Here is a 22,780-nt window from a genome sequence, read left to right on the forward strand (position 1 = left end):
TGTGCTGTGCATCCGTGTGCTCTGTGTGTGAGCTGCATGTGCTCTGTGTGTGAGTGCATGCTGTGCATCCGTGTGTGCTGTGCACGGGTCTGTGTGTGTGTGTGCACTGTGTGTGAGCGTGTGCTGTGCATACATGTGCTCGGTCTGTGCTCTGTGTGCTCTGTGTGTGTGTGTGTGTGTGTGTGCATGTTGTGTGGGCTGTACCCGTGTGTGCATGTTCACTGCGCATACACGTTCCACAAGTGCACACAGGTCTCACACATGTTCACTGCACACACGTGTGCCCAGTGTGCCCTATGGGTGCCGTACCCGTGTGTGCCATGCACACTCACCCCTCCTCCCCCGGTGACCATGTCCCACTGTCCCCAGGCCYGCGCTGYGAGGAGGAGGAGGAAGAYGAGGAGGCCGAAGGCTGTCRCCCYTCCTGGCCCTGCTTGCACGGTGGCTCCTGTGTCCATGGCTCCTGCCAGTGCCCCCCTGGTTACAGTGGAGCCCGCTGCCAGCACCGTGAGGGGACAATGCAGGGACAGGGGGGGAGACCTTGGGGACACTTGGGGACACAGGGAGCATTTGGGGATGCTGCCAGCACAGTGAGGGAGGAACATGTGGAGGGTCAAGCTGGGGACACCTGGGGACACTTGAAGACACAGAGGAACACCTCTGGTCATCAGGGGACGTGGAAGGGTCATAAAGGAACAACGAAAGGCACGGGGACCCCCAGGGACTCCAGGGGCACACTGGAGGGGTTACTTGGGGTAATGTGGGGTTACTTGGAAATGCCCCAGTACTGGGGACACTTGGAGACACCTTGAAACATCTGGGGGCATGGGGAGAGACCTGGGGACATGGGGAGACACTTGAGGACATGGGAGGAGGTCACTTAGGGACACTTGAAAGACCCCTGGGGACATGGGACACCTGGGGATACCAGGATCATGTGCACTTGGGTATACTTGGAAATACGTGGGAACACATGGAGACAGCTGGGGGCGTGGGGGGACATCTGGAGACACGGTTGAGGATACACTTGGGGAATACCTGGGGATACCTGGGAACAATTGGAGACAGCTGGGACACCAAGGGKGCACATGACCTGCCCTTTCCCCTCCCTCTTCTGCAGGCTCGGCGCTGGCAGAGCTGGAGCAGGACTGGCAGGAGGGCAGYGGGGCTGGCGGTGGGTCCCTGCACCCATTTCCCCTTTTCCCCACGCAAAATGCAGGTGGGGCTCCCTCCTGCCATCCCCGCCTGACTCCCTGTGTCYCCCCAGATGCCCCTGGGCAGTTCAGTGCCACATTCCAGGACGGATCCTATCTGGCCCTTCCCGGGCACCTCTTCCCTCGCGGGTGAGTGACATGAGACGTCCGAAGTGGATGCTGCACCCCCACCCACGGCATCACCCTCTCTGTGGGTGCTGCACCCTCCACCCACGGCACCACCCCATTTTTGAGTGCTGCCCCCATCACCCCCCTTCCCCTCGCAGCGCTCCAGAGGCTCCCGAGACCATCGAGCTGGAGCTGCGGACGCACAGCGCGCAGGGGCTGCTGCTGTGGCACGGCGCGGTGAGAGCGGGGACAGGGTGACAGGGAGGGCACTGGGGTGCGAGACMCCCTCGGGGTCAGGGTCTGGGTGCCCCCACTGCTCACCCCGCACCGTGCCCGCAGGAGCCCAGCGAGGGCGGCAAAGCCAAAGATTTCCTCGGCCTCGGGTTGAWGGATGGGCACCTGGTGTTCAGGTGAGAGGGGACCAGTGTCATGTGGCATGACATGTGGCACCCAGGGGTCCCCCAGGCCTCACAAGGTGCCCCCTAAGGTGCCCTGCATGCTTACCCCATGCCCCCCTGCAGCTACCAGCTGGGCAGTGGCGAGGCCACCATCACCTCTGAAGACCCCATCAATGATGGCGAGTGGCACCGTGTGACGGTGACAAGGTGGGTGGGAGTCGGGGGGTGGGGTGGGGTCAGGGTGGGATTGGGGTGCAGGTGCTGATGGTGCCCCACAGGGAGGGCCGGCGTGGGCAGCTCCAGGTGGACGGAGAGGAGCCGGTGAGTGGGGAATCACCTGGATCCAACGTCATGGCCAACACGGAGGGCAACGTCTACGTGGGTACGGTGGGACATGGGGGACATGGAGGGGGATGGGTTGGGACACAAATGGACATGGGGTGGATGTGGAATGGATATGGAGAGRACATAGAATGAACATGGGGTGGGAGATGTGGGATGGAGGTGACACTGAACGGAAGACAGGACATACGATGGACGCAGGGTGGAGATGGGATGGACACAGAATGGACAYKGAATGGACATGGGATAGGGGGTGAGGYATGGGATGGGACAGGGGATGGACATGGGGTGGGACACAGATATGGGGTGGGATAAGGCATGGACACAGAATGGGACACAGGGTGGACATGGGGTGGCACATGGGAATGCAAGGTGGGATGCAKGGGGAGACATGGAATGGACGCAGGATGGGACACAGGGTGGGATGTGGGATGGACATGGATGGGATGTTCGGTGGAGACACCAGATGGGACACAAGATGGCCATGGGCTGGTCCCCGGCCAGGACACGGGTGGGTGCACCAGCTGCCCCCCACCCACTTCCCCTCCGTGTTCCCTGCAGGCGGTGCCCCAGACCCCCACACCCTGACCGCCGGCAAGTTCAGCTCCGGCCTCTCGGGGTGCGTGCGGGGACTGGCGCTGGAGTCTGCYGGGATCCCCCGACACCCCATCGACCTCCGGCACGGCGCTGTGGGGGGCTCCCCCGTGCCCCCCTGCCCCTCCTAACACCCTTGGAAACGCAGTCTGGGGGGAATTCAGCCAATTTTATTCTTTTCCAAAAAAAACCACAAGGGGGAAACGGTGCTTCGCTGCCCTGGGGTGACTCCGGGGGGGGGCCGGGACCCCCAAAAATGTTTACACCCACCTCCCACTGGCTCCCCGAAACTGTGCCAGGGCGGCCGGGCCGCCTGGGTGCCCCGGGGGTGGTGGTGATGTGGGGGCGCGAGGGACAATCGGGGTGCTGGCAGGGACTCCCCACGGGGACAGCTATTAAAGGAGAGACAACCAGTGTGGCTGTTGTTTGGGGGTGTGTGCCGGGGCAAGGATGGGGTACGGTGGGATGGGATGGGATGGGATGGGATGGGATGGGATGGGATGGGATGGGATGGGATGGGATGGGATGGGATGGGATGGGATGGGATGGGATGGGATGGGATGGGATGGGATGGGATGGGATGGGATGGGATGGGATGGGATGGGATGGGATGGGAGTGCAGGGGGGATTGAGGTAGGAGGATATGGGATGGAATTGGGATGCAGGGGGGATGTTATGGGGGACATGAGTGTTGGTGGGTGTGGTGTGGAGATACAGGGGAGCTGTGGTATTGGGGTGCAGGGGCATGTAATATAACGAGATGGTTTGGGGGTGCTATAGGAGTATAGGAGAGGGGATATAGTGGCCTGGAGGGTTTGGGAGGGCACAGTGTTGGGGTGCAGGAGTGTACGGGGGCCCGGGAGGTTATGATGTAGGGAGGTGKGGTATGGAAGGGTGGTACTGGGGTGCGGGGAGTGTGGTATAGGGGGTGTGGGATGGAGGTGTGGGGGTTCAGGGGGTCCGGAGGGTTGTGGYGTGGGGTGCAGTAGCACAGGGGTCCGAGGGACTGACACAGGACTGCAGAGGGTGTGGCAGGAGAACAGGCCTGGAGGGGCCTCTGGGGAGCCCGGTGGGGATGGCGGAGGGGACCAAGGGACCCAGCGCGGCCCCGCGCCACAGGCCCCGCCCACCGGGCACACAGGCCCCGCCCACCGGGCACACAGGCCCCGCCCACCGGGCACACAGGCCCCGCCCACCGGCCACACAGGCCCCGCCCACCGGCCACACAGGCCCCGCCCACCGGCCACACAGGCCCCCGCCCACACGGCACGAGCCGTGCCCTCGAGCCGCACAAGCCACGCCCCCACCCTCTGCTCGCAGAAGCCACGCCTCTTGTGGCCTCAAGCCACGCCCCCGGCGCACAGGAACATTTACCCAGTGCTCCCAAGCCACGCCCCCACATCGGAAGCCCCGCCCACCGCGCCCCGCGCGTCGCAGCCCTGTGACATCAGCGTCTCGCGCCGTCAGCGCGTCGCGCTCGTGGCGTCACGGGCCCTGWCGGTGGCGGGAGGGGTCGGGCGGGATCGGGACCGGGCCGGGACCGGGCCGAGGAGCGGGGCAAGCACCGGGCCGGGGCGGTGCCGGCGGCAGCGATGGCGCCGCGGCTGCAGCTGGAGAAGGCGGCGTGGCGCTGGACCGAGACGGTGCCGCCCGAGGCGGTGGCGCAGGAGCACATCGAGGCGGCCTATCGCGTCCGGCTGGAGCCCTGCCAGCGCGGCGCCTGCCGGTACCGCGGGATCGGGCACCGAATCCCTCCCCCACCGCTTCCAGCGCGCTTGGGGTCTGGGGGCTACCCAGCCTGCAGGGCTCGGATGATCCCCCGTGTTCCCTCCCCTGTGAGGCGCGGGCGCTCCCCGCCCCTGCCGAGCTCCCGTGGGGTCGGTGGAGGTTCCCCCGTGTTCCCTTCTTGAGGACACCCATTTCGTGGGGTTGGGGCGGCCCTTAGCACGGTCTCCCTGTGTGGCTCCCCAGATAGAGGGGACTCCCTTGGGGTGGTAGGGATCCTCTGCTCAGATACGGGGACCGCCCCCGGGTTGTGGGGACCACTCTTGTTGTCTGACTCTTCAGATGTAGGGAACTCCCCTGGGGGACTGGGGGAAGCCCCTGCCTACCTGGCTCACCAGGTACAGAGCACACCAGGGTATTGTGGAGGACCTCTTGTTGCTGGGCCTTCCACATACAGGGAAGCCCCCATGGGGTTGTGGGGCACCCCTCTCCTTGCTTGTCCCCCATTTATAGGGGATTTCTATGGGTTGTAGGGAACACATTTCCTTGCCTGCTTATAGGCCACTCACCCTGGAGTTGGGGGGACCTCCCTTCCCAGATATAGGAGTTGCCCTTGATCCCATACTATCCCCTGGGGTTCCCCCGTTTTATCGACAGGGGCTTGGTAAAACCCTTCTAGTTCTCCACTTCCTTCCTCCCCCATAATCACTGTTTTTGAGGGTGTGTTCCATGTCTCACCCTGTTCAACATAATGGGGTCCCCCTTGTCCTTGCCCCCATATCCCCAGTGTCACCCCTCCCAGCCCCCAAGGGACATGGGGGTGACAATTGGGGTCTGGCTCCTCAGGAGGAACTGCCGGGGAAACCCCAACTGCCTGGTGGGCATCGGGGAGCACGTGTGGCTGGGTGAGATCGACGAGAACAGCTTCCACAACATTGATGACCCCAACTGTGAGCGCCGCAAGAAGGTACACCCAAACCTTACCCCAGCCCTGGGGGAGGACTCTGGGGACGAGGGGAGGTGACCTCTGGCCCTTTYTCTGCCCCCCCAGAATGCGTTTGTGGGTCTGACGAACCTTGGTGCCACGTGCTACGTCAACACCTTCCTGCAGATGTGGTTTCTGAACCTGGAGCTGCGGCAGGCACTCTACTTGTGCCCCAGCGCCTGCCGGGACCGTGTTCCCAAGGACACAGGTGTGTGGGAGAAAGGGATTTGCACCTTTCCTCCTAAAACTGCACACTGGGATAAGGTTTATCAGGAGAATCCATGGGTGARGTTACAGTCACACATCTTGTTGGTTTTGAGCCATCAACCAGATTTTGAGAATGAGCCAACCTTAATCCAGGTGATGTCTTAGATCAGAGTGATCTGAGCTGGTTGAAAATGATGTTTTGGGTTGGTTTCTTGCTTCCCAAAGTGGTTCCCAGTCTAGTGGTGGTGCTGGGGGTGGAACATGTGGATCAGGGCTGGTCTGTGCTGTCACAGAGCTGCACTTATTCCATGACAAGGCTGAAATTTGGGTCCCAGGTCAGATTAAGGCTCCCCAGTTTTCCCTGGCCTTGAGTGCTTTACTTGGGGGAGCTCAGGGTCAGCTCAGCCACCTCCGCTCTGCTTCTGTCTCCTGTTTCATGGTGGTTTTAAATGATGTTTCACCTTCTGGGGCAAATAGGAAGATGTTTTTCAGGGTACTTGGTGCATGCTGTGTGAACTCTTCACTCACAGCTCATGCTGGCCACTGTGGGATGGAATTGTGGAATCCCTAAGGTTGGAAAACCCCTCCACGATCATTAGTCCAACCATTCCTCCAGCACTGCTAAGTCCACCATTAATCCGTGTCTCCAGGTGACACATTTTTGAATACTTCCAGGGATGGTGACTTCTCCAGTGCCCTGAGTAGCCTGTTGCAGTGCCTGACCACCCTYTCTRTGAAGGAGTTTTGTCTAGTAAYCTAAACCTCCCCTGGTGCAATTCAAGGTCATTTCCTCTMATCCTGTCACTTGTTCYCTGGGAGCAGAGCCTGGTTCCACCCTCCTGTGTGGAAGTTGCAGAAAGCAAATATTTGCAGTTTAACTTGATGATCATAAGGGATTTTTCTGACCTAAATTGTTCTCTGTTTGGCTTGTGTTGGGATTTGCCATCATCACCTACATGATCCACTTCAGTTTTCCTGACAACTCACACCACCTTCCAACATCATCACTTTTAGTAGTTAATTTCCCCTGATAAAAACAGAACAMCTGAAGCACTTGGAATGATCCCTTCTCACCCTGAATTCCTCCTGTGCCTTATGTTTTTTTGCCAGATTATGAGCCCCAGAGCATATGTGAGCACCTGCAGTACCTGTTTGCTCTGCTGCAGAACAGCAAGCGGCGCTACATCGACCCCTCGGGCTTTGTCAAGGCACTGGGGCTGGACACGGGGCAGCAGCAGGTATGTGGGAGGGGATTCCTCACACTTCCACAAGTCTTGGGTGGTCATTGGGCGTCCCCAAGGTGGTCTGGATTCTAAGTGCAAACGTGAAGGGGAAGGTGCAGGGGAACAGGAGGAGCCCAAGGACATCAGGAGCACAGTGGTATTAGGAGGAGCCCAGGGAATGATGTGATGAGGACAGGGAGAGTGGGAGCAGAACAGGAATCAATGGAATAGGACAGTGAGATCAGGAGGATCCCAGGGAGTGATGGGATAGGTGAGAACTAGAGCTGTTGTGAGGGTCCTTCTGCAGATGTTCCATGGGCTATTCCTCCCTGGGGGGTTGTTGGGTGGTGGAAGGACCCTCCCAGGGGTGAGAAGATCCTGAGGGTGAGGTGGATCACCAGGATCCAGTCAGGATTCAAGGGGAGCATGTGGGAGGTGAGTGCTGTGAGGCTACAGCTGGAGAGAACTCATGAGAGTGGCACTGCTTGTAAATCCACTTGGAGAGGTAATGGGAGGTTTTGRAGGAAGGGCTGGAGCACTGGCAAACTTCTCTTTGGAAGGGTCAGAAGGGGAAGGAAGCTGACCAGGGAAAAGGGCAGCTGGGAAGGGCCAAAACCTGTTTGTTTTKGGGAGAGGAGAGCCAGGGTGAGAGAGAAAGGCTCAAAGCTGGGTGTGGGGAAGCTCCAGAGCTTCGCTAAGATCAYCCGCAGGGCAGCTTCTCATTTTTGGGGTAGTTTTATTTCCCTTCTCACCTCTGATCTGAGCAAGGACAGCTGCAAAAATGAGGTTCAAGGGGCTCGAAAGCTCTACAGGAGGGTTTTTATCCTTTCCAGAATCCTGGGAGGAGCGAGGCAGAAGTCAAAGCCCCCTGGCGGGGCTGGCAGGAAGCCAGGGCAGCTCCCGCTGTTCTCCCACACTGAGGGCCTCATGCTCCTTTTAGCCAAATTCCTCTGTTTTCCTTAGTTCTCCTGCCTGGGCTTTATTTTCCATGCAGTGCACGGAGCCTCAGTGCAGCCTGTGTGGAGGCTCAGGGTAATTAGCGGTGAATTAGTGACAGGGTTGGGACTGTTCTGTGGTAGATCGTTAATGAACTTGGTTTTCTCTTTCAGGATGCCCAGGAGTTTTCCAAGCTGTTCATGTCCCTGCTGGAAGATACTTTGTCCAAACAGAAAAACCCAGATGTCCGGAACATTGTGCAAAAGCAGTTCTGTGGAGAGTATGCCTATGTCACTGTGTAAGTAATAGTTTTGAGAAGACCCTTCTTGTAAATATTTGAATTTTTAGAGGGATGTGGGAGGGGAAGATCCCTACTAACAACCAGAGCACGCAGTTAAACTGCAGCAGAAACACTTTCTGAGAAATATTTACCTTTTCCTTTCCTGTTCCTGTGTGTATGGTGTTGCTGTGACAGTACTCCAGCTGCTTTTAATCCTTTAATGAGAATTTACCAATTAAACCTGCAAGTGAATTAATGGAGTGGCAGGTCCTGCAGCCAGAAAACAGTGTCCTTGGTGTTATATTTTCATTCCTTTRTTCTCAGAGCTATGGATTTCACCTTAAAAATTATATAAGATGGTGCATGTGGGTTGTGAYGGGTCCTGGTAGGTGCAGTTAAGCTGTTTGAACCTTCTGGAGTTTTTGTGGCCTGGAGGTGTGAATCTCCTTAGCCCTGACTTCACTTTTTCTCCTGGTTTTATTCAAGGAATATTTTGCTAAAGGCTGGGGAGCTCCGACACATGAACCATGACTTGTCCTCAGATAAATTTTTGTCTTCTTTCCTCCCTTAGCTGCAACCAATGTGGCAGAGAATCTAAACTGGTGTCTAAATTCTATGAGCTGGAGTTAAACATCCAAGGACACAAACAGTTGGCAGACTGTATAACGGAGTTCCTCAAGGTATGAGCTCTCTGGGGTGGGAGTCCTGCTATTTTTAGCAAGGAATTTCAGTTCCTTCCTCCAATTCACAGCCTTCGAGTTTGGTGTCAGAGCAAAGCCACTGACTTGGCTCAGTGAGATACATCCAAGTGAAAACGTTTTTTCTGCAGACCCAAAAAATGAGGATTGAGGCATGGAGCAAGGAATGGCTCTGTGATTATCACATGCTCCTGTTATGGCTTTAAAAAGCACTTGAAAGTTGCATTTTTAGTTAAAATACTTTGCCAGGAAAGTTAGGGAAAAGTGTCTGCCTGCTTTGTCACAGATAATGCTGGGAGAACGGCTGCTTTCTGTGTTTTCTGTGTCAGTCCTCATCTGCATAGCAACAGAAGACATTCCCTGCTGAAAAATGTGCTCTCAGAAGTATCAGGGAGTGCCGGGAATAGCTGCAGGAACAGCTGCAAGTGTTGTCAATTCAGCTTGAAAATTAGSCTGGATCTGAATTTCAGCTCTGGCACACTAAGGTGTGGATTGCACTTAAAATATTTAGGACAGAACAAACCTGAACCCATTCTCTGAGCTCCTTGGCTGCTGGTGTGCTCAGCAAACCAGTTGCTCTGCCTGGCAGGTTTGCRATGAAAAAAAACTGATTTGGGTGCACACATTAAACTGCTGAATTGGTGAACTTGACATTTGTCTGCTCCTCCTTCACACAAAACAACCCTGTGACATTTTTTAGGGGTGTTGAAATCTTCCTCTGGCCTAATGCTGCCCTTGTATCTGCTTTGGCAGTGAGGCTCTTGCAGGGTGATTTTGGGTGGCTGAGCAAAGGGTTGTAGTTTCCATGCTAAAATGTAGCTTTACATTAACTGAGTCCATGTGAACTCGTAAAAGGGGTGATTTAATTATTTTCTTTGGTGTAAACCAACTCAATCAAGCAAGAAGCAAGAGTAAAAGACCTGAGAATTTGAAATAGGGCTCGATTCAGTCTAAAATTYGCCTTAAAGTGAGAGCAGCCTGCTGTGACCATGCTGTAAATTGCAGCTATTAGTGTGTCTTTAACTGAGAGAATAGYTTGGGAAGCAGCTGAAAGGAGACTTAAATAGTTGAAATAACTTTGGTGCTTCTCATTCTCCAGCTGTTAAGTAGATCAATTGACTTTTCACTGGTGACTGTTCTCAAGACCTTTCTCTCTGCCTCTCCATATTCAGGAGGAAAAATTAGAAGGGGACAATCGTTACTTTTGTGAGACTTGTCAGAGCAAGCAAAAYGCCACAAGGAAGATCCGATTGCTCAGCCTGCCCTGCACCCTGAACCTGCAGCTCATGCGCTTTGTGTTTGACAGGTGAGTGGGAACATCCTGGAAGCTCTTTCTGAAGTCACCTACCCTGCTCTTSCTCCTTTAGTTTGAGGGGTGATAGGTGAGCCTCTCTGGGGATTCTCGGTGGGGTTCAAGGGAGTTATTTTGGGATGTGAGCTGTTATTGCTGTGTCCTGACCCAAAGCTTTGCATCCGCACAGACAAACTGGCCACAAGAAGAAGCTGAACACCTACATTGGCTTCTCAGAGCTGCTGGACATGGARCCTTTCATGGAGCAGAAAAGTGAGTTTGGGGTACTTTTTTGTTAACTTTGCCCATTGCCTTTTGGCAGATCTCTGTAATTCTGTTGTGGAGGTAGTTCCTCCCTTTGAGGGTGCTAAGGCCCTGGCAYAGGGTGCCCAGATAAGCCGTGGCTGCYCTATCCCTGGAAGTATCCAAGGCCAGGTTASACAGGGYTCRGAGCAATSTGGGATAGTARAAAGTGTCCCTGCCCATAGCAGAGGAGTAAAGCAAGATGGGCTTTAAAATCCCTTCCAGCCCAAACCATTCTGAGATTCTGTGATTCCTCTRAATACTCTTTTTGATGGAAAATTCTGTCAAGAGTTGAAGCCTGTGTTTCAAACAACATCCTTGTTATTAAGYCACAGCCCTTAGCGATGTTCTGGGGAGGTGTGAGTTCGAGTGCAGGCTTTGCTGCCTGGTGAAAGTATGAAGTTTGAGAACAGAAGAGATGAGTGCTGGTGGCTGCAGAGCTGTGTGTAAGTGCTGCTTGCCTTGCAGATGGTGTGTACGTATACGAGCTGAGCGCTGTGCTCATACACCGTGGAGTAAGTGCCTACTCCGGGCACTACATTGCCCACGTGAAGGAYCCGCAAACAGGGGAGTGGTACAAGTTCAATGATGAAGACATTGAGAAGATGGAGGGGAAGAAACTGCAGCTGGGGATTGAGGAAGATCTAGGTAAAACCTTTTAGTTGTGAGTGCCCTTTTAAAATAACTCTTCACCAAAACCACCAGCGTCCCCGATCCAGCCTCCTGCTCCTCCCCAGAGCACTCCTACATGGACAGCCCTACAATGGGCTGTGACAGCTCAGAGGAACGTGGGAAACAGCAATCCTGGTGACTGCAGCCAGATTTGCTTCGTTTCAGCCCCATGTGAGTGTTTACACCTCGTGATCAGCTGCTCTAGTATTTCTCTGGCTGCCGCATGGCAGATAAGATGCTGATAACGGGGGCAGCAGGTTCCTATCAGGGAGCAACAGGCAAGTGCCACTTCCTTGGAACAGATAAGGAGAATGCTTTCAGTTTCCTTAACACATTATGGTTCTGTTTCCACTGAGGTGTTTTACTTGGAGGCAGTAAAAAAGATTTTGATCCAAATAACAACTTGGAAGCTAAAACTGCCTTTTCACTCTGAGCTTTTTCTTTGTGCTTTTCTGTTTTACTGGCTCATGTGCTGCCCAGATCACCATGTTGCTGGACTGGATTTCTTGGAGATTTTCTTGGACTGCTTAGGCTGAGGCTGGACCTGGGGATTTCTCACTCTGCAGTCAATAAATACGAGCAGCTCAGTGTTGAATTGGCATTTGGAGCGCTGGGTTTTGTAGTGGCTCAGTGTTCCATAGTGCAGGTGCTCCCAGGGGGGGGAAACAGGGAAATTAATAAGAAATTCACTTGCAGTGCAAGCAGTCCRTTTCCAGGAATTCTGGCCCAGTGAGATGCTTTGATGTGGTTGGAATTTATGGAATGTTGCTTTTCTTTAAGGTGTCCTTAGAGAAAAAAACACCTGCAGATTTAAGCACTCCCTTGGTTTGGTGTAATGGGGTATCAGCTTTCTCCCATTTCCTTGTCTTCGCCTCCATGATGCTGCTTGAGGTGCTGGAATGTGTCCAGAAATGGTGYTGGGGAGGGGTCCAGAGCACAAGAGAAAGGGTCCAGAGAACTTCTGAAGAGCAACTGAGGGAGCTGCGGGAGCTCAGCCTGGGGAAAAGGAGGCTCAGGGGGGAACCATCTGACTCTCCACCACTCCCTGACAGGAGGAGGCAACCAGGTGGAGGTCAGGCTCTGCTCCCAGGGAACAAGGGACAGGACAAGAGGAAACAGCCTCGAGCTGTGCCAGGAGAGATTTGGGTTAGACATTGGGAAAAATCCTTCATGTGAGGTGTTGTCAGGCATTGGAATGAGCTGCCCAGAGAAGTGGTGGAGTCACCATCCCTGGAGGTGTTCAGAAAACAGGTGGATGTGGATCTGGCAGTRCKGGGTTAATGGTTGGACTTGATTTGGAGGACTTTTCCAACCTTTGTGATTCCATGATCCTGCCTGTCCCAGCAGCTCTGTCCCATTCCCGTTGGCTCTGCTTGCTGCTGGCCCAGACTGGAGCTGGCCAGACATCTGGAGCTGGCTGGACATCTAGTGGTGTACAGGGAAACTGAGCCCTGAAAGGCACCAAGAGTAGCTCAGCCTTTGTTTTTGCCCTCCCCACTCACCCAGTGCAACAAAATGAGATTCAAATAAACCGCCGTGACCTCAATTTATTAAGTTTTGTGCTTAACTTCAAGTAAATGTTCTTATTGTATTTCAATTCAAGGCTGTTTGGAGAATAGAAGTAAAGTGTGTTTAGGAGCTTCTCTAAGCTGGGAAATTAATATTTGTATCAAKTTTTGATGTAATTTGCCTGTTCTGGGCAAAGCTGAGGCTTTTCTTCGTTACAAATACATGTAACAGCAGGAGAAGGTCAGTAACAGAAAGTGAAGGTCTGGGGATGGGGGCGGGGGAGATCTTGTCCATGCAGCTGGGAACAGTTTCAAAAATACTTGKTTAAAATGAAAATGAATGGAGGCTGGGAAGTCCCCTGGACAGTGTCGGGGGAGAGGCACACGTTCTGAATTTTTTCAGAATTTGGGAAAAAGAGACTTAATTCAATGGTCCGTTTAGAGTTTGATTACGTAACATTGTTCCTTTATTTTTTTTCTTTATTAAAAATGGTTTTATTTTTGAAGCTGCAGCTGTAGATAAGTGTTTTCATTGCCTGAGAATCCATCTGGAAGCAGCAGGTTTTGCAACACAACTTTGCATCCCCCACCAGCTGTTCCAAAACAACCCTTTCCATGGCTGTTGGCTCCCTAAAAGCTTTGCTGTKTTTTTCTTTATATCCACAATCACCTGTAAATACGATTTTCTTTCCTGAGGATTTGAYTCTTTTCTTTGGAGTCAGGATACCAGAACAAGAGGCAAAAGGGAGAAAGGATGTTTTTCCAAGAGTGGCTTTTGGCTCAGASAAGTTCCACTGGGGAGAGAAGAAAGGCTCTTGGAGAAGGGAGGTTYGGAATAGGTTCCTAAATTTAGTCCCTTTGATTTAGCCAGAAGGCCTGGAGGGATTTGGGGCTTTCTTTGAGATGCAATTTTGAGTCATGCCAAGCCCAGTGCTTGGCACAGAGGCCTGGCGCAGTGAAACTGGCTGAGTGGCAAACTCGTCCCATTAATGGGGGATCAGGGAARGAGCTTGTGGGTTGCTGAGGTTTTGCCTTTTGTTCCCACAGCAGAGCCGTCGAAATCCCAGACCCGTAAACCCAAGTGTGGGAAGGGCACCCACTGCTCCCGCAACGCCTACATGCTGGTGTACAGGCTGCAGGCCCGGGAGAAATCCCTCACAGTCGAAGTGCCAGGTGAGTCCCTTGGGGATCCAKCTTGTCCTGTGGTGCTCCAGGTGGGCCAGGATTTTGCTAAAAGCCCCATTTTGGGGCTGGAAAGTTGCTAGAGCCCCTTGCTCCAGAGCCTGGCTGGGAGAGCTGGAGAAGGCCCCAGGGAGATCTCAGAGCCCCTTCCAGCACCTAAAGGGTCCCCAAGAGAGCAGGAGAGGAGCTTGAGATGGAGGAACGGGACAAGAGGGAATGGCTYCCCAYTGCCAGATTGCAGGGTTAGAYGGGATATTGGGAAGAAATTGTTCCCTGTGAGGGTGGTGAGACCCTGGCACAGGGTGMCCAGAGCAGCTGTGGCTGCCCCATCYGTGGAAGTGTCCAAGGCCAAGTTAGATGTGGATTGGAGCAACCTGGGCTAGTGGAAGGTGCCTCTGGGTGAAATAAAATGATCTTCAAGGTCCCTCCCAACCCAAACCATTCCATGATTTTTGACTKCTCTCTATGAGCCCCAGAGGTGCCGTRTGGCACCTCGGTGTCTTGACCAGTRAGACTCCTGGGTTTTCCCAGCACCTAATGAACATTAATTAACCTGCTGATCCCTCCACTGTGCCCACTCAGACCTTGGTATCTTAAGGAGCTGGTTAAGCTGGGAAGGGGTCATGAGGAGATCATCCTGCTGGGATTCACCACCATGGAATTCTGAAGGCACAGGAGAACAGCGTGGTTTAATGTCATCAGMAATGCACGAGGAGGTGAATAATCCTGACAGATGTCAGATTCCCTCTGCGGCTGCTTCAGCTTTGCCACATCAGGAATAAATGACATGAAAATAAAGAGGCTCCAAGATCTGAACAGGAATTCGGGCCAAGCGCCTTCATGTCGTGCTTTAGAATTATGGGGGTGCCAGAGCTCCCTCTGGGTTTGGCCTGTGGGTTTAATGATGCTTTATGTTTGGCTGCTCCTTGATTAGAAATATTAATTGGACCCCTGGTGCTGAGGTTTGTTCTCCCTTCCTTCCTTTTCTGTGGAGAAGGGACAGCAGAGGTGGCGGATCCCTTTGGATCTCTGCAGAGGGGGTAAATCATGCACCTTATTCCCCCTAATAACACCCCAAACCTTTCCCAGCCCCTCTYCCCATTTAAAACACGCCCTCCAAGCCATAAAATTTCAGGAATTAACACTAATTCCTGCCTGGATCTGTATTTTCAGCCTGTTTCCTGAGCTTTCGTGCTCTCCTTTTCCTCCTACCCCTCTGCCCAAAACAATAACTCAACAAAAACCTCCCCACCCAGCTCCAAATTCCTGCGCAGCCCCGCGGTTGCCTTTGTTTCCCGTGGAATCCTGCCAGGGAACAGGGAKTGAAGGGCAACAGTCGAGCTCTGTGGTTGTGGGTAGGTTTCATGGAACTGTAAATTTGAGGCATTTTGCTTTGATGCTGTTAAAAAGCGGCTTTTCCGGGACAGTGGAGAGGCGTTACTTGGCTCTGACCTYAAGGAGGTCAAGCTGGTTATTTTTTAATACTGGATATTCTCCCAAGGTGCATATTTAGCTMAAAAATTAACCTTTCTGTAGATATTTCAGCTCTTAAAAATAATTCTAAATAGGAAAAGGCTTCAGATAAGTAGAGCTTCCCCCCTCCCTCCCTCCCTCCCTCACACCAGCCTTGTGAGGGAAGTGGTTTATCTTCTTTTTTCCCTGCTGAGGTTTCGTTTGTTTGGGGTTTTTCCATCAGTGGCAGCAAAAATCCCCATTTCCCTCACCTTTCTGTTGATCTGCCCTGGCTAATCTCCCATCTCCTGAGGGCTCTTTGCCCTTGTGTTTGCAACGTGCTGTATCACAGGTCATGACAGGCTTTGGGTGTATCCATAGGGTGAAAGGCTCCTGTTTACCCCTCGGAATGATGAGGCAGGACAGAGGAGCTGCACTAAATGCAGCAATTAACTCCAAGTAAATGATTTTCTTGGGTGCAAAACTTTGCATTTAATCATCTGCAGCCATCATTATTGGAGAGAGCAACATCACGCGCTTGGCTTGGGGAAAGACCTCACCCGGCAGGGCTGCGGGAGGGAATTTTTAGGTTTGTTATCCCCAGATAACCCATGGTAATTAACATAGCTAGCATTTTCCCTTCAATTCCTGGGTTTTTTTTTTTTCTTTCCCAGCTTTTTTGCAGGAGCTGGTAGAGCGGGATAACTGCAAGTTTGAGGAATGGTGCAACGAAATGGCCGAGATGCGCAAACAGAGCGTGGCCAGAGGCAAGATCAAACACGAGGAGGTGAAGGAGCTCTACCAAAGGTTACCCGCCGAAGCTGGTCTGTAAGACATTGTGGAGTATTGCTGTAGTAGAGCTGTTAAGCTTAGGAATGATTTTGTGACTAACCCTYCACTCCTGTGGCCTTGCTGGAAGGCATTCCACAGCCCTCTGGAAGGGGAGAGCTTCATGCATGCTTACATTTGTTTTCCCATGCTTCTTTTCCTGCCTTAACCTACTTTTCTCCTTTTTTTGCTCATTCTCTTGGCCTCTGGCGTCGCTAATTTTCTCCTTCTCCTTCCCCATCCATCAGCCTCATGCTTTGTGACTCTTTTCTTCTGCCTGGTGAGCAGCTCAGCTCGTTAGGAGCATCGAGGCGGAATAACTGCCTGCTCCCAAATTGCCAGCTCACGGCAGGTTTGGGAGCTGGTGAGTCCGATTTATCAGCAGGTAATGGGCTAAGAGAGTGCCTGACCTCCAGTAGAAAATTACTGGATCCATTCCTGCCAGTGCTTCACTGCTCTGTGTTTCWGTTTTGTAGGGAGACTGGGGTTAAGCTTTTCCTCCTGCTCTTCGTGTCTKCTTGCCTCAGCACGAGGAGTTGTATTTTCCAACTTGTTTTTCTCTCCCATCTCCCTCAAAACTTGCWCTATCCATCCAGCCAAGGGAAATTTCTCTCCACTCTGTGCCTCTCGAAAAACTCAGGGATAATTATCATTAAAGAATTAAAAGTGAATTTATTTGTGTGGCCTCTTAGAGGATTTGCTATTTAGCTTTTATTATTGGGTGCTCAGAGTCCACCATGAGATTGGAGTAGCCCAACAGCAAAYTCCTGTTCCTGTAAACATCTGCCTTTCCAATTTGGGAATGCAGGTGCTTAACTCTGGAGCAGAAAAGTGTCACAGCTCCCCACAAGCCTGAGCAGCACTCAAATGTCAGCAGCACTGTGTGATTAGAGTTGTACTGGAGGGATGAACCTGCCCTGAGTCACCCGTGAGAAGGAGCAGCAGCACAATTCCAGTGTGGTTTTCCTCAGCAGGAACAGAAGAGTTTGATCTTGGCATTTCTGATSTGACAGGGGAATAAATCTCGAAAGRATTGTTTTTACAAGTGCAGGTGAAGGTCTTCTGCCCCAACTTAGAGATGACAGAACCTAAACCTTTGCCCTGAGGCACCCTCTGTCTGCTGCTGGCWCATCCTGGGCACAGCACTTCCAGCACAGCTGGAGGCAGCGTCATTCCAGCACTGCTCCGGGTCCTGTCTCTCCAGAGCTCAGGGCTCTCTYTGCAGCTGTACAGACACGTTTTCTGCCAGCTTTGTGGAGCCTGCCTCAGAAAACCCTCCTTTCTGGGGGAGGCAGTTTCATCCCAAGCTAGCAAACCAGTTCTGACAGCAGTGCAATTCTCTGGAGGTCACGGCTGCGGAGGGCGTTGCATAAGATGAAAACACCAGGGATTGAGGCTGTGGAGGAAAAGAGGCTTCACAAAGCTCCAGTGCAAGCTGAAGATGGAGTGTTTTCCTGTCTTCTGTATTTTTCTCTTGCTTCTCTGTTGCTCCTTCCGAGGAAACGTGAAGGACTTGTGCTCAGTCCGTGGCACCAAATGGGTGTGTTTCCCCATGCTTTTGGAGCTCCCCTCGTGGCAACACACAATGGGTTTTAATCCTTTCTAATTTCCCAGTCATCCCACAGAAGAGTTGTGTAGTGATACAGTGCCTCAGTATTGAGATGCAGGGGTTTCACCCCGAGCTATTTCCCTGCTCATACAAGCACTGACCTGTTCCTTACCCTCAGCTTTGTACTTCCCTTTCAGCAATCGAGGGCAAGCCTACTGCTTTGCTTCACCAAAAAAAATCTAAGCTATTTTAAAGCCAGGTTTCCATTGGCAGTATAATTTTTAAAATTTTCGTATCTGCAATTGTAAGAGGCACTGAAATTTTGGGTGTTAAAAGGACAGGGGGAACACATCTCTTTGCTATTGTTACCTTTAATTTTCAAATTACCCCAATGAGCTCTCTCTGTTGTATAAAAAGCCTTTAATGTATGATCATGATTTAAGTATTGCATCAGTCCCTTGATGGACTATAGGAAAACCTTCCCCTTTCCTCGACTGCTCTCCAGTAAGCTCCAAAAGTTTGACAGCACTCCCATTCCTCCTTGGAGCTATTTCATATTGATTGCTGAATCTMAAATGATCTGCACATCTTAATCCGACGTAGCTCCAGTCTTTTAAACCTATGACACTGAGATCAGAATGGGATGAGAGAAGCTGGATCAGATGTTTGAAAACTTGTACCTCAGAGATTTAATCAACAGTGATTGCCCCGTTAATTTTTAAGAATAATTATAAAATAGCACCTGGTGTTTGAGCTGACACGCCCGGTCTTGTTTCTCTTCGGTTTTTCTCCACCCAGGTTCCCCCTACGACTTCATCTCTCTGGAATGGTTGCAGAAATGGCTGGATGAGTCCACTCCTCCCAAACCTATTGATAACACAGCCTGCCTGTGCTCCCATGGCAAGCTCCATCCTGATAAAATATCCCTGATGAAGAGGATATCAGAATATGTGGCTGATTTCTTCTACCGGCGATACGGAGGAGGGCCCCGGCTCAACGGTAACATYCTCTCCTGGTCACCTCCTGGGATGTGGTTTGGAGCCTTCTGGTCTTGGACCTGTTTTAAGCCATCATAAGTTTATAATCATAAGTTTATTTCAGTGCATGGCTTTAGTGCTGCTCTATTTCCAGGGGATTTTTTTTAATATCGCCTAATTCTGTTACCATACCCCAAACCCAGTTAGGGTGATTGCAGGGTCTGCTTTGGCCCTGGGCTCTGCTCAGGGAAGGGCTGTGCCTGGAGGAATTGCTGAGGAAGAATGGGGCAGGTAACATCATATTTGGAAGGTTTGAAGGYGATTCTAGAAAATAAAACTTGCACATGGAACACCTCAAACTCTTGATAATTATTTTCTGTGCCTGCAGCACCCACAACTCCTGTGTGGGCTGGGTCTCATGGAGTGTTCAGGCCAAAAATATCCCTTCCTGTCTGTCACCTCATCCAAGGAAGCACTTACCTGTTAGCCTGCATGTTCCTGTTGAAGCACCTATCACACATTCTCCTTTTTGGGGTCAGTCCAGCCCCTCCAGGCTTTGGACATCCCTTCATCAAGCCTCAGGTTTCATTCCTTTTAGGAAGGAGCTCAGTAACTCCCACTGAGACCAAATTAGCTCAGCTTCTACTGGGAGCTTGTAGGGAAGGAKCTGCTTGTGACGCAGGCAGCCTTTGTGGGGAAAAACAGGGCAAGGTTTATTAGTCAAGTGGAAGATTGCCTGAAAGGTTGTGGTTGAGTATGGCTGGCGGGTTGGGGGATGGAGGTGGATAAAAGGATGGATGGACATGCTGCTTCACATGCTGCTTCCCTTCTCTTGCTCCAGGATGAATATGTATAAAATACATRSCCAGCTRGAGSATTTCCGCTCCTTTGGCCCAGTGCAGCTTTGCAGGAGGGTGGTTTTTCTGGGTTGAACTGGCAAAGTGCCACAATACAGGTGTTTTCCTGGCATTTYCTGCCCCTGTGGCTGGGTGCTGGGCTGCCCTGSTTCCCTGTGACTGCAGGCTGTGGATACGAGGAACTTGGAGAGCAGAGCTGTGAAGCAGTGGAACACATCATACCTCATTTGAAGTATTTTGTGTTTCTTTAAGCTTCAAACATGGCCTAATGTGGCTGTAAAGTCCAGGGCCTCCTCGTTTACACTTGAAATCACCTGTCCTGAGGCAGGCACACACATGTTTAAGGTCCTTCAAACCAGCAGGAGACTATCTGTGCAATAAATGGTGCAATAAATAGTGTGAAAAACTCTTTTCTTTYCCCCCCCACTCCAGTCAAAGCACTTTGCAAGGACTGTGTGGTGGAAAGGTGTCGRGTCCTGCGGCTCAAGAACCAGCTCAACGAGGATTACAAAGCTGTGACCAACCTGCTGAAGATGACAGTCAAGGGGTATGGAAGTCCCAAACGCTGTCAAAGATGCTTTCTAGAAGTGCTTTAACAGCTTTTTCCTAAAGATTTCCCTGTTCTGAAGTAGGGAGCTGTGATTTTGGGGTACCAATGCTGTTGTCTCCCTGCAGGAACGACGGGTTTTGGGTCGGAAAAGCATCCTTGAGGAGCTGGCGTCAGYTGGCTCTGGAGCAATTAAATGAGCAAGATGAAGATGCAGAGCACAGTAATGGAAAAATGAATGGAAATGCACAAAACAAAGGTATTTACTCCTGATTTCCTCCTAATTTCTGCTGCGGTAGAGAYCCACCAACTCTGCCTGATCCCTCCTAACAAAAGACACAATCAGRGGTTTCTGTAGCTGTTTTGTTCCCYTTATACGTGTAGGGAGGRAAGGATAATAAATCAAATTTAAAAGTCCTTAATTTAAGGACTTTTTCTTTGCTAAGCTTGAAACCTGCAGGGTGATTTTCATGCTGGAGATGAGGTGATAAGTGGTTTTACAAAGCTGTGTGAAATTATCACCCCAGACACATGATCTTTTCATCCACTTTTCTCTGAATGAGAGAGCACAGGGAAGAAACATGAAAATTACTTTGGGGAATGGATGATGGTGATGGTTATTGTGAAGATTGAGGGATGAAACAGCACAGCTGATSCAGCAGCCCTGGGAAAACACAGGAACAAAACACAGGAATAAAAATCATGAATTGCACTCCATTCTGTGCCCATATCATGAGAATAGATGGAGGTTTTATTTGCCTTCTGCTCATTAAATGTTTGGAAATTATATTTTGTTGAGCTTCTTTGAACTGGCTAAGAAACTTGTTGGATGAAAAGTGGGAGTGATGTCTCAAAGCATTGATCTTGAGCTGGAAGGCTGGAGGACACCCCAAGCCCCCTGATAAGGTGGAGCACTCATGGAGAAAAGGGTACTTCTGAGTTACCGTTTATCTTTGCTCAGGGGTGACTTTGATTCACAACAGGTTGCAACTCCCAGAAGCGCATTTGAATTACTCACAAGCCAAGTTGCTCATTAGGCAGCTCATTAGAGGCTCTGACACATCATTGTCTTGATGATGCTCAATTCGGTGGCCAAGGCTTGATTTTAACTAATTTAGAGATTGATGTAGGGCTTGTCAACCCCCTGGCAGGCTCCCCCTCGGTTTGTCAGGCAGCATCTGGTTTAAATCAGGAGTTCTGCTCCCTGTGCTCTTACCTAGGCTTGTGTTTAGGTTAAACTCGAAGATGTCTGGGAGCAGGGAACCCCTGCGGTGTTTCAGACCTAACAATTGCATCCTTTGTAATCTCACAAAGGCCTGGCTTGTGCTTCATGCACTTCAAAGCCCTCCTACGTGGCCTGAAGGCTGTAATCCTGCCTGCCCAGAGGCCAAGACATCAGAAAATAACAAATTTCCTTCCAGATTTTCCCTTGGGTTGAAGGGGTTTGCTGTAATTTGAAAGGCGAACGTGCTCCTTTCCCCATAAGACTTGTTTCCTTGAGAGAGGAGCTCTGTGCAATCCTCTTGTATTATTATTTTTTGAATTAGATGAATCGAATGAAGAGAAGAGGGAGGAGGAAGAGGAGTTAAATTTTAATGAAGACATCGTTTGCCCACATGGTGAGTCTCTCCGGGGGATGGAGCTGAATATCTCCCTTGTTGCCCGCTGCTCCACACATTAACCTTGTAACCTTTGCTGCAACTGTGGCCAACTTGAGGAGTCACTGCAGAAATGTGCTTAATTCTCATTTTCCTGGTGTTTCTTGCACTCCCAAGTTTTACTTGCAGGCAGATTCTGTAAGGACTCAGCCAAGCAGAGCTGTCAGGTGCTGAGCTTCCCTTCCTGGCCCAGGCAGCACTAAAAATCTGCAGCCATTTGGAAGCTGTAAAAGCAGTAAGACAGGAAGAGGTGGTTTAAATCGGTCCAGGTGGGAGCTGAAAGTATCCATTTAATCKCCTGGTTTACATTAAACAGGAGCACTCACCCAGCACCTGGGCAAGGACCAATCCCTGATATCGATTTCCCAACCTGCTGTGCTTTGCTGTCTGTTTATGTAAGGTTTTGACCCCATATCAGTTGTTTTGCAAGTGATGCCTCATTGGCTGCATCCTTGGCTACCCTGTTGTTTAAATCTCACTTGTTAAAGCTTGTGTTCCCAGCCATAAAACGCTGTTTTACTTAAGCTCCTCCTGTTTGTAGGCATAAATTTGTAGGGATGCTCTGTCTTATCTCTAAACAGAAAGAAAAATTGCATAAATTAGGCACACACTCCTGTCATCAGGGCTTATCAAGAACCTGGAGTAAGGCTTCAGAAGCCTCATTTTCAAGCAGAAGCACTTCTTCACAATTTTAGCTGTTACTCAGAGCCTTGAATGCTGCATTTCCCATTGCCTCGAGGCTGCTGCTCTTCAATAAAAGCATGGAGCATGGGGATGGAACATTTGTGGAGCCAGACAYGAGAGAAAATAGGCCAATAGGCCTTTGGAAGATGTATGGTGTTAAATTGCTGTTTGATCTGTGATTTGGGGTCATAGCAGAATAAATAATACTAAATAAGGGTGCTGCTGGCAGGGCAGGATTTKTTGTCTCAAGTTAACTCTGATTATTCGTGGAAAACAACCTTTCCACCTTGAAAAATTCCCTCTGGAGTGGATCAGCAAATCTGCCGTCTTGTTCCTACAGCCTTAATTTTGTGGTGGAGGCGGTTCCTGCCTCCATGGTAGGCTTTGGAAAAGAGCTGGATCTGGGAGGGCTGGCTGGCCTCCAGGAATGCCACCCGGGCGTTCCCTTCACAGCTCCTTTTGCATCCTTGCTGCAATTCCTCGCTCTCCAGTAGCTGCCTGATCCCAGTGAATAATTTTTTCCAGATACCAACTTAAGCCTTCTTTGATGTGTGTGCCCAAA

General features: G+C 51.3%; 2 protein-coding genes across 3 annotated transcripts in view; both read left to right on the top strand.

The window, feature by feature from the left end:
* Positions 1 to 3,064, top strand: part of HSPG2 (heparan sulfate proteoglycan 2) — a 41,845-nt gene extending 38,781 nt beyond the window's left edge. Inside the window, exons 84-91 of the mRNA XM_057380192.1 lie at positions 370 to 507; positions 1,121 to 1,174; positions 1,268 to 1,343; positions 1,481 to 1,559; positions 1,662 to 1,732; positions 1,844 to 1,927; positions 1,999 to 2,102; positions 2,624 to 3,064. Of these exons, the coding sequence (XP_057236175.1) occupies positions 370 to 507; positions 1,121 to 1,174; positions 1,268 to 1,343; positions 1,481 to 1,559; positions 1,662 to 1,732; positions 1,844 to 1,927; positions 1,999 to 2,102; positions 2,624 to 2,787 (770 nt within the window). The 3' untranslated portion in view covers positions 2,788 to 3,064. The remainder of the gene's footprint in view (positions 1 to 369; positions 508 to 1,120; positions 1,175 to 1,267; positions 1,344 to 1,480; positions 1,560 to 1,661; positions 1,733 to 1,843; positions 1,928 to 1,998; positions 2,103 to 2,623) is intronic.
* Positions 3,065 to 4,182: 1,118 nt separating this feature from the next.
* Positions 4,183 to 22,780, top strand: part of USP48 (ubiquitin specific peptidase 48) — a 29,562-nt gene continuing 10,964 nt past the window's right edge. For both annotated transcript variants that reach the window (XM_057380183.1, XM_057380184.1), the window contains exons 1-15: positions 4,183 to 4,382; positions 5,228 to 5,348; positions 5,433 to 5,574; positions 6,684 to 6,811; positions 7,906 to 8,030; positions 8,584 to 8,692; positions 9,883 to 10,016; positions 10,192 to 10,274; positions 10,773 to 10,952; positions 13,532 to 13,657; positions 15,793 to 15,942; positions 18,294 to 18,494; positions 19,762 to 19,876; positions 20,005 to 20,135; positions 21,424 to 21,495. In XM_057380183.1, the coding sequence (XP_057236166.1) occupies positions 4,249 to 4,382; positions 5,228 to 5,348; positions 5,433 to 5,574; positions 6,684 to 6,811; positions 7,906 to 8,030; positions 8,584 to 8,692; positions 9,883 to 10,016; positions 10,192 to 10,274; positions 10,773 to 10,952; positions 13,532 to 13,657; positions 15,793 to 15,942; positions 18,294 to 18,494; positions 19,762 to 19,876; positions 20,005 to 20,135; positions 21,424 to 21,495 (1,951 nt within the window). In that variant the 5' untranslated portion in view covers positions 4,183 to 4,248. The remainder of the gene's footprint in view (positions 4,383 to 5,227; positions 5,349 to 5,432; positions 5,575 to 6,683; positions 6,812 to 7,905; positions 8,031 to 8,583; positions 8,693 to 9,882; positions 10,017 to 10,191; positions 10,275 to 10,772; positions 10,953 to 13,531; positions 13,658 to 15,792; positions 15,943 to 18,293; positions 18,495 to 19,761; positions 19,877 to 20,004; positions 20,136 to 21,423; positions 21,496 to 22,780) is intronic.

Source organism: Malurus melanocephalus, unplaced genomic scaffold (assembly GCF_030028575.1).
Source record: "Malurus melanocephalus ecotype Western Australia unplaced genomic scaffold, MMel_1.1 scaffold_440, whole genome shotgun sequence".
In the NCBI taxonomy this organism is placed as follows: Eukaryota; Metazoa; Chordata; class Aves; order Passeriformes; family Maluridae; genus Malurus; species Malurus melanocephalus.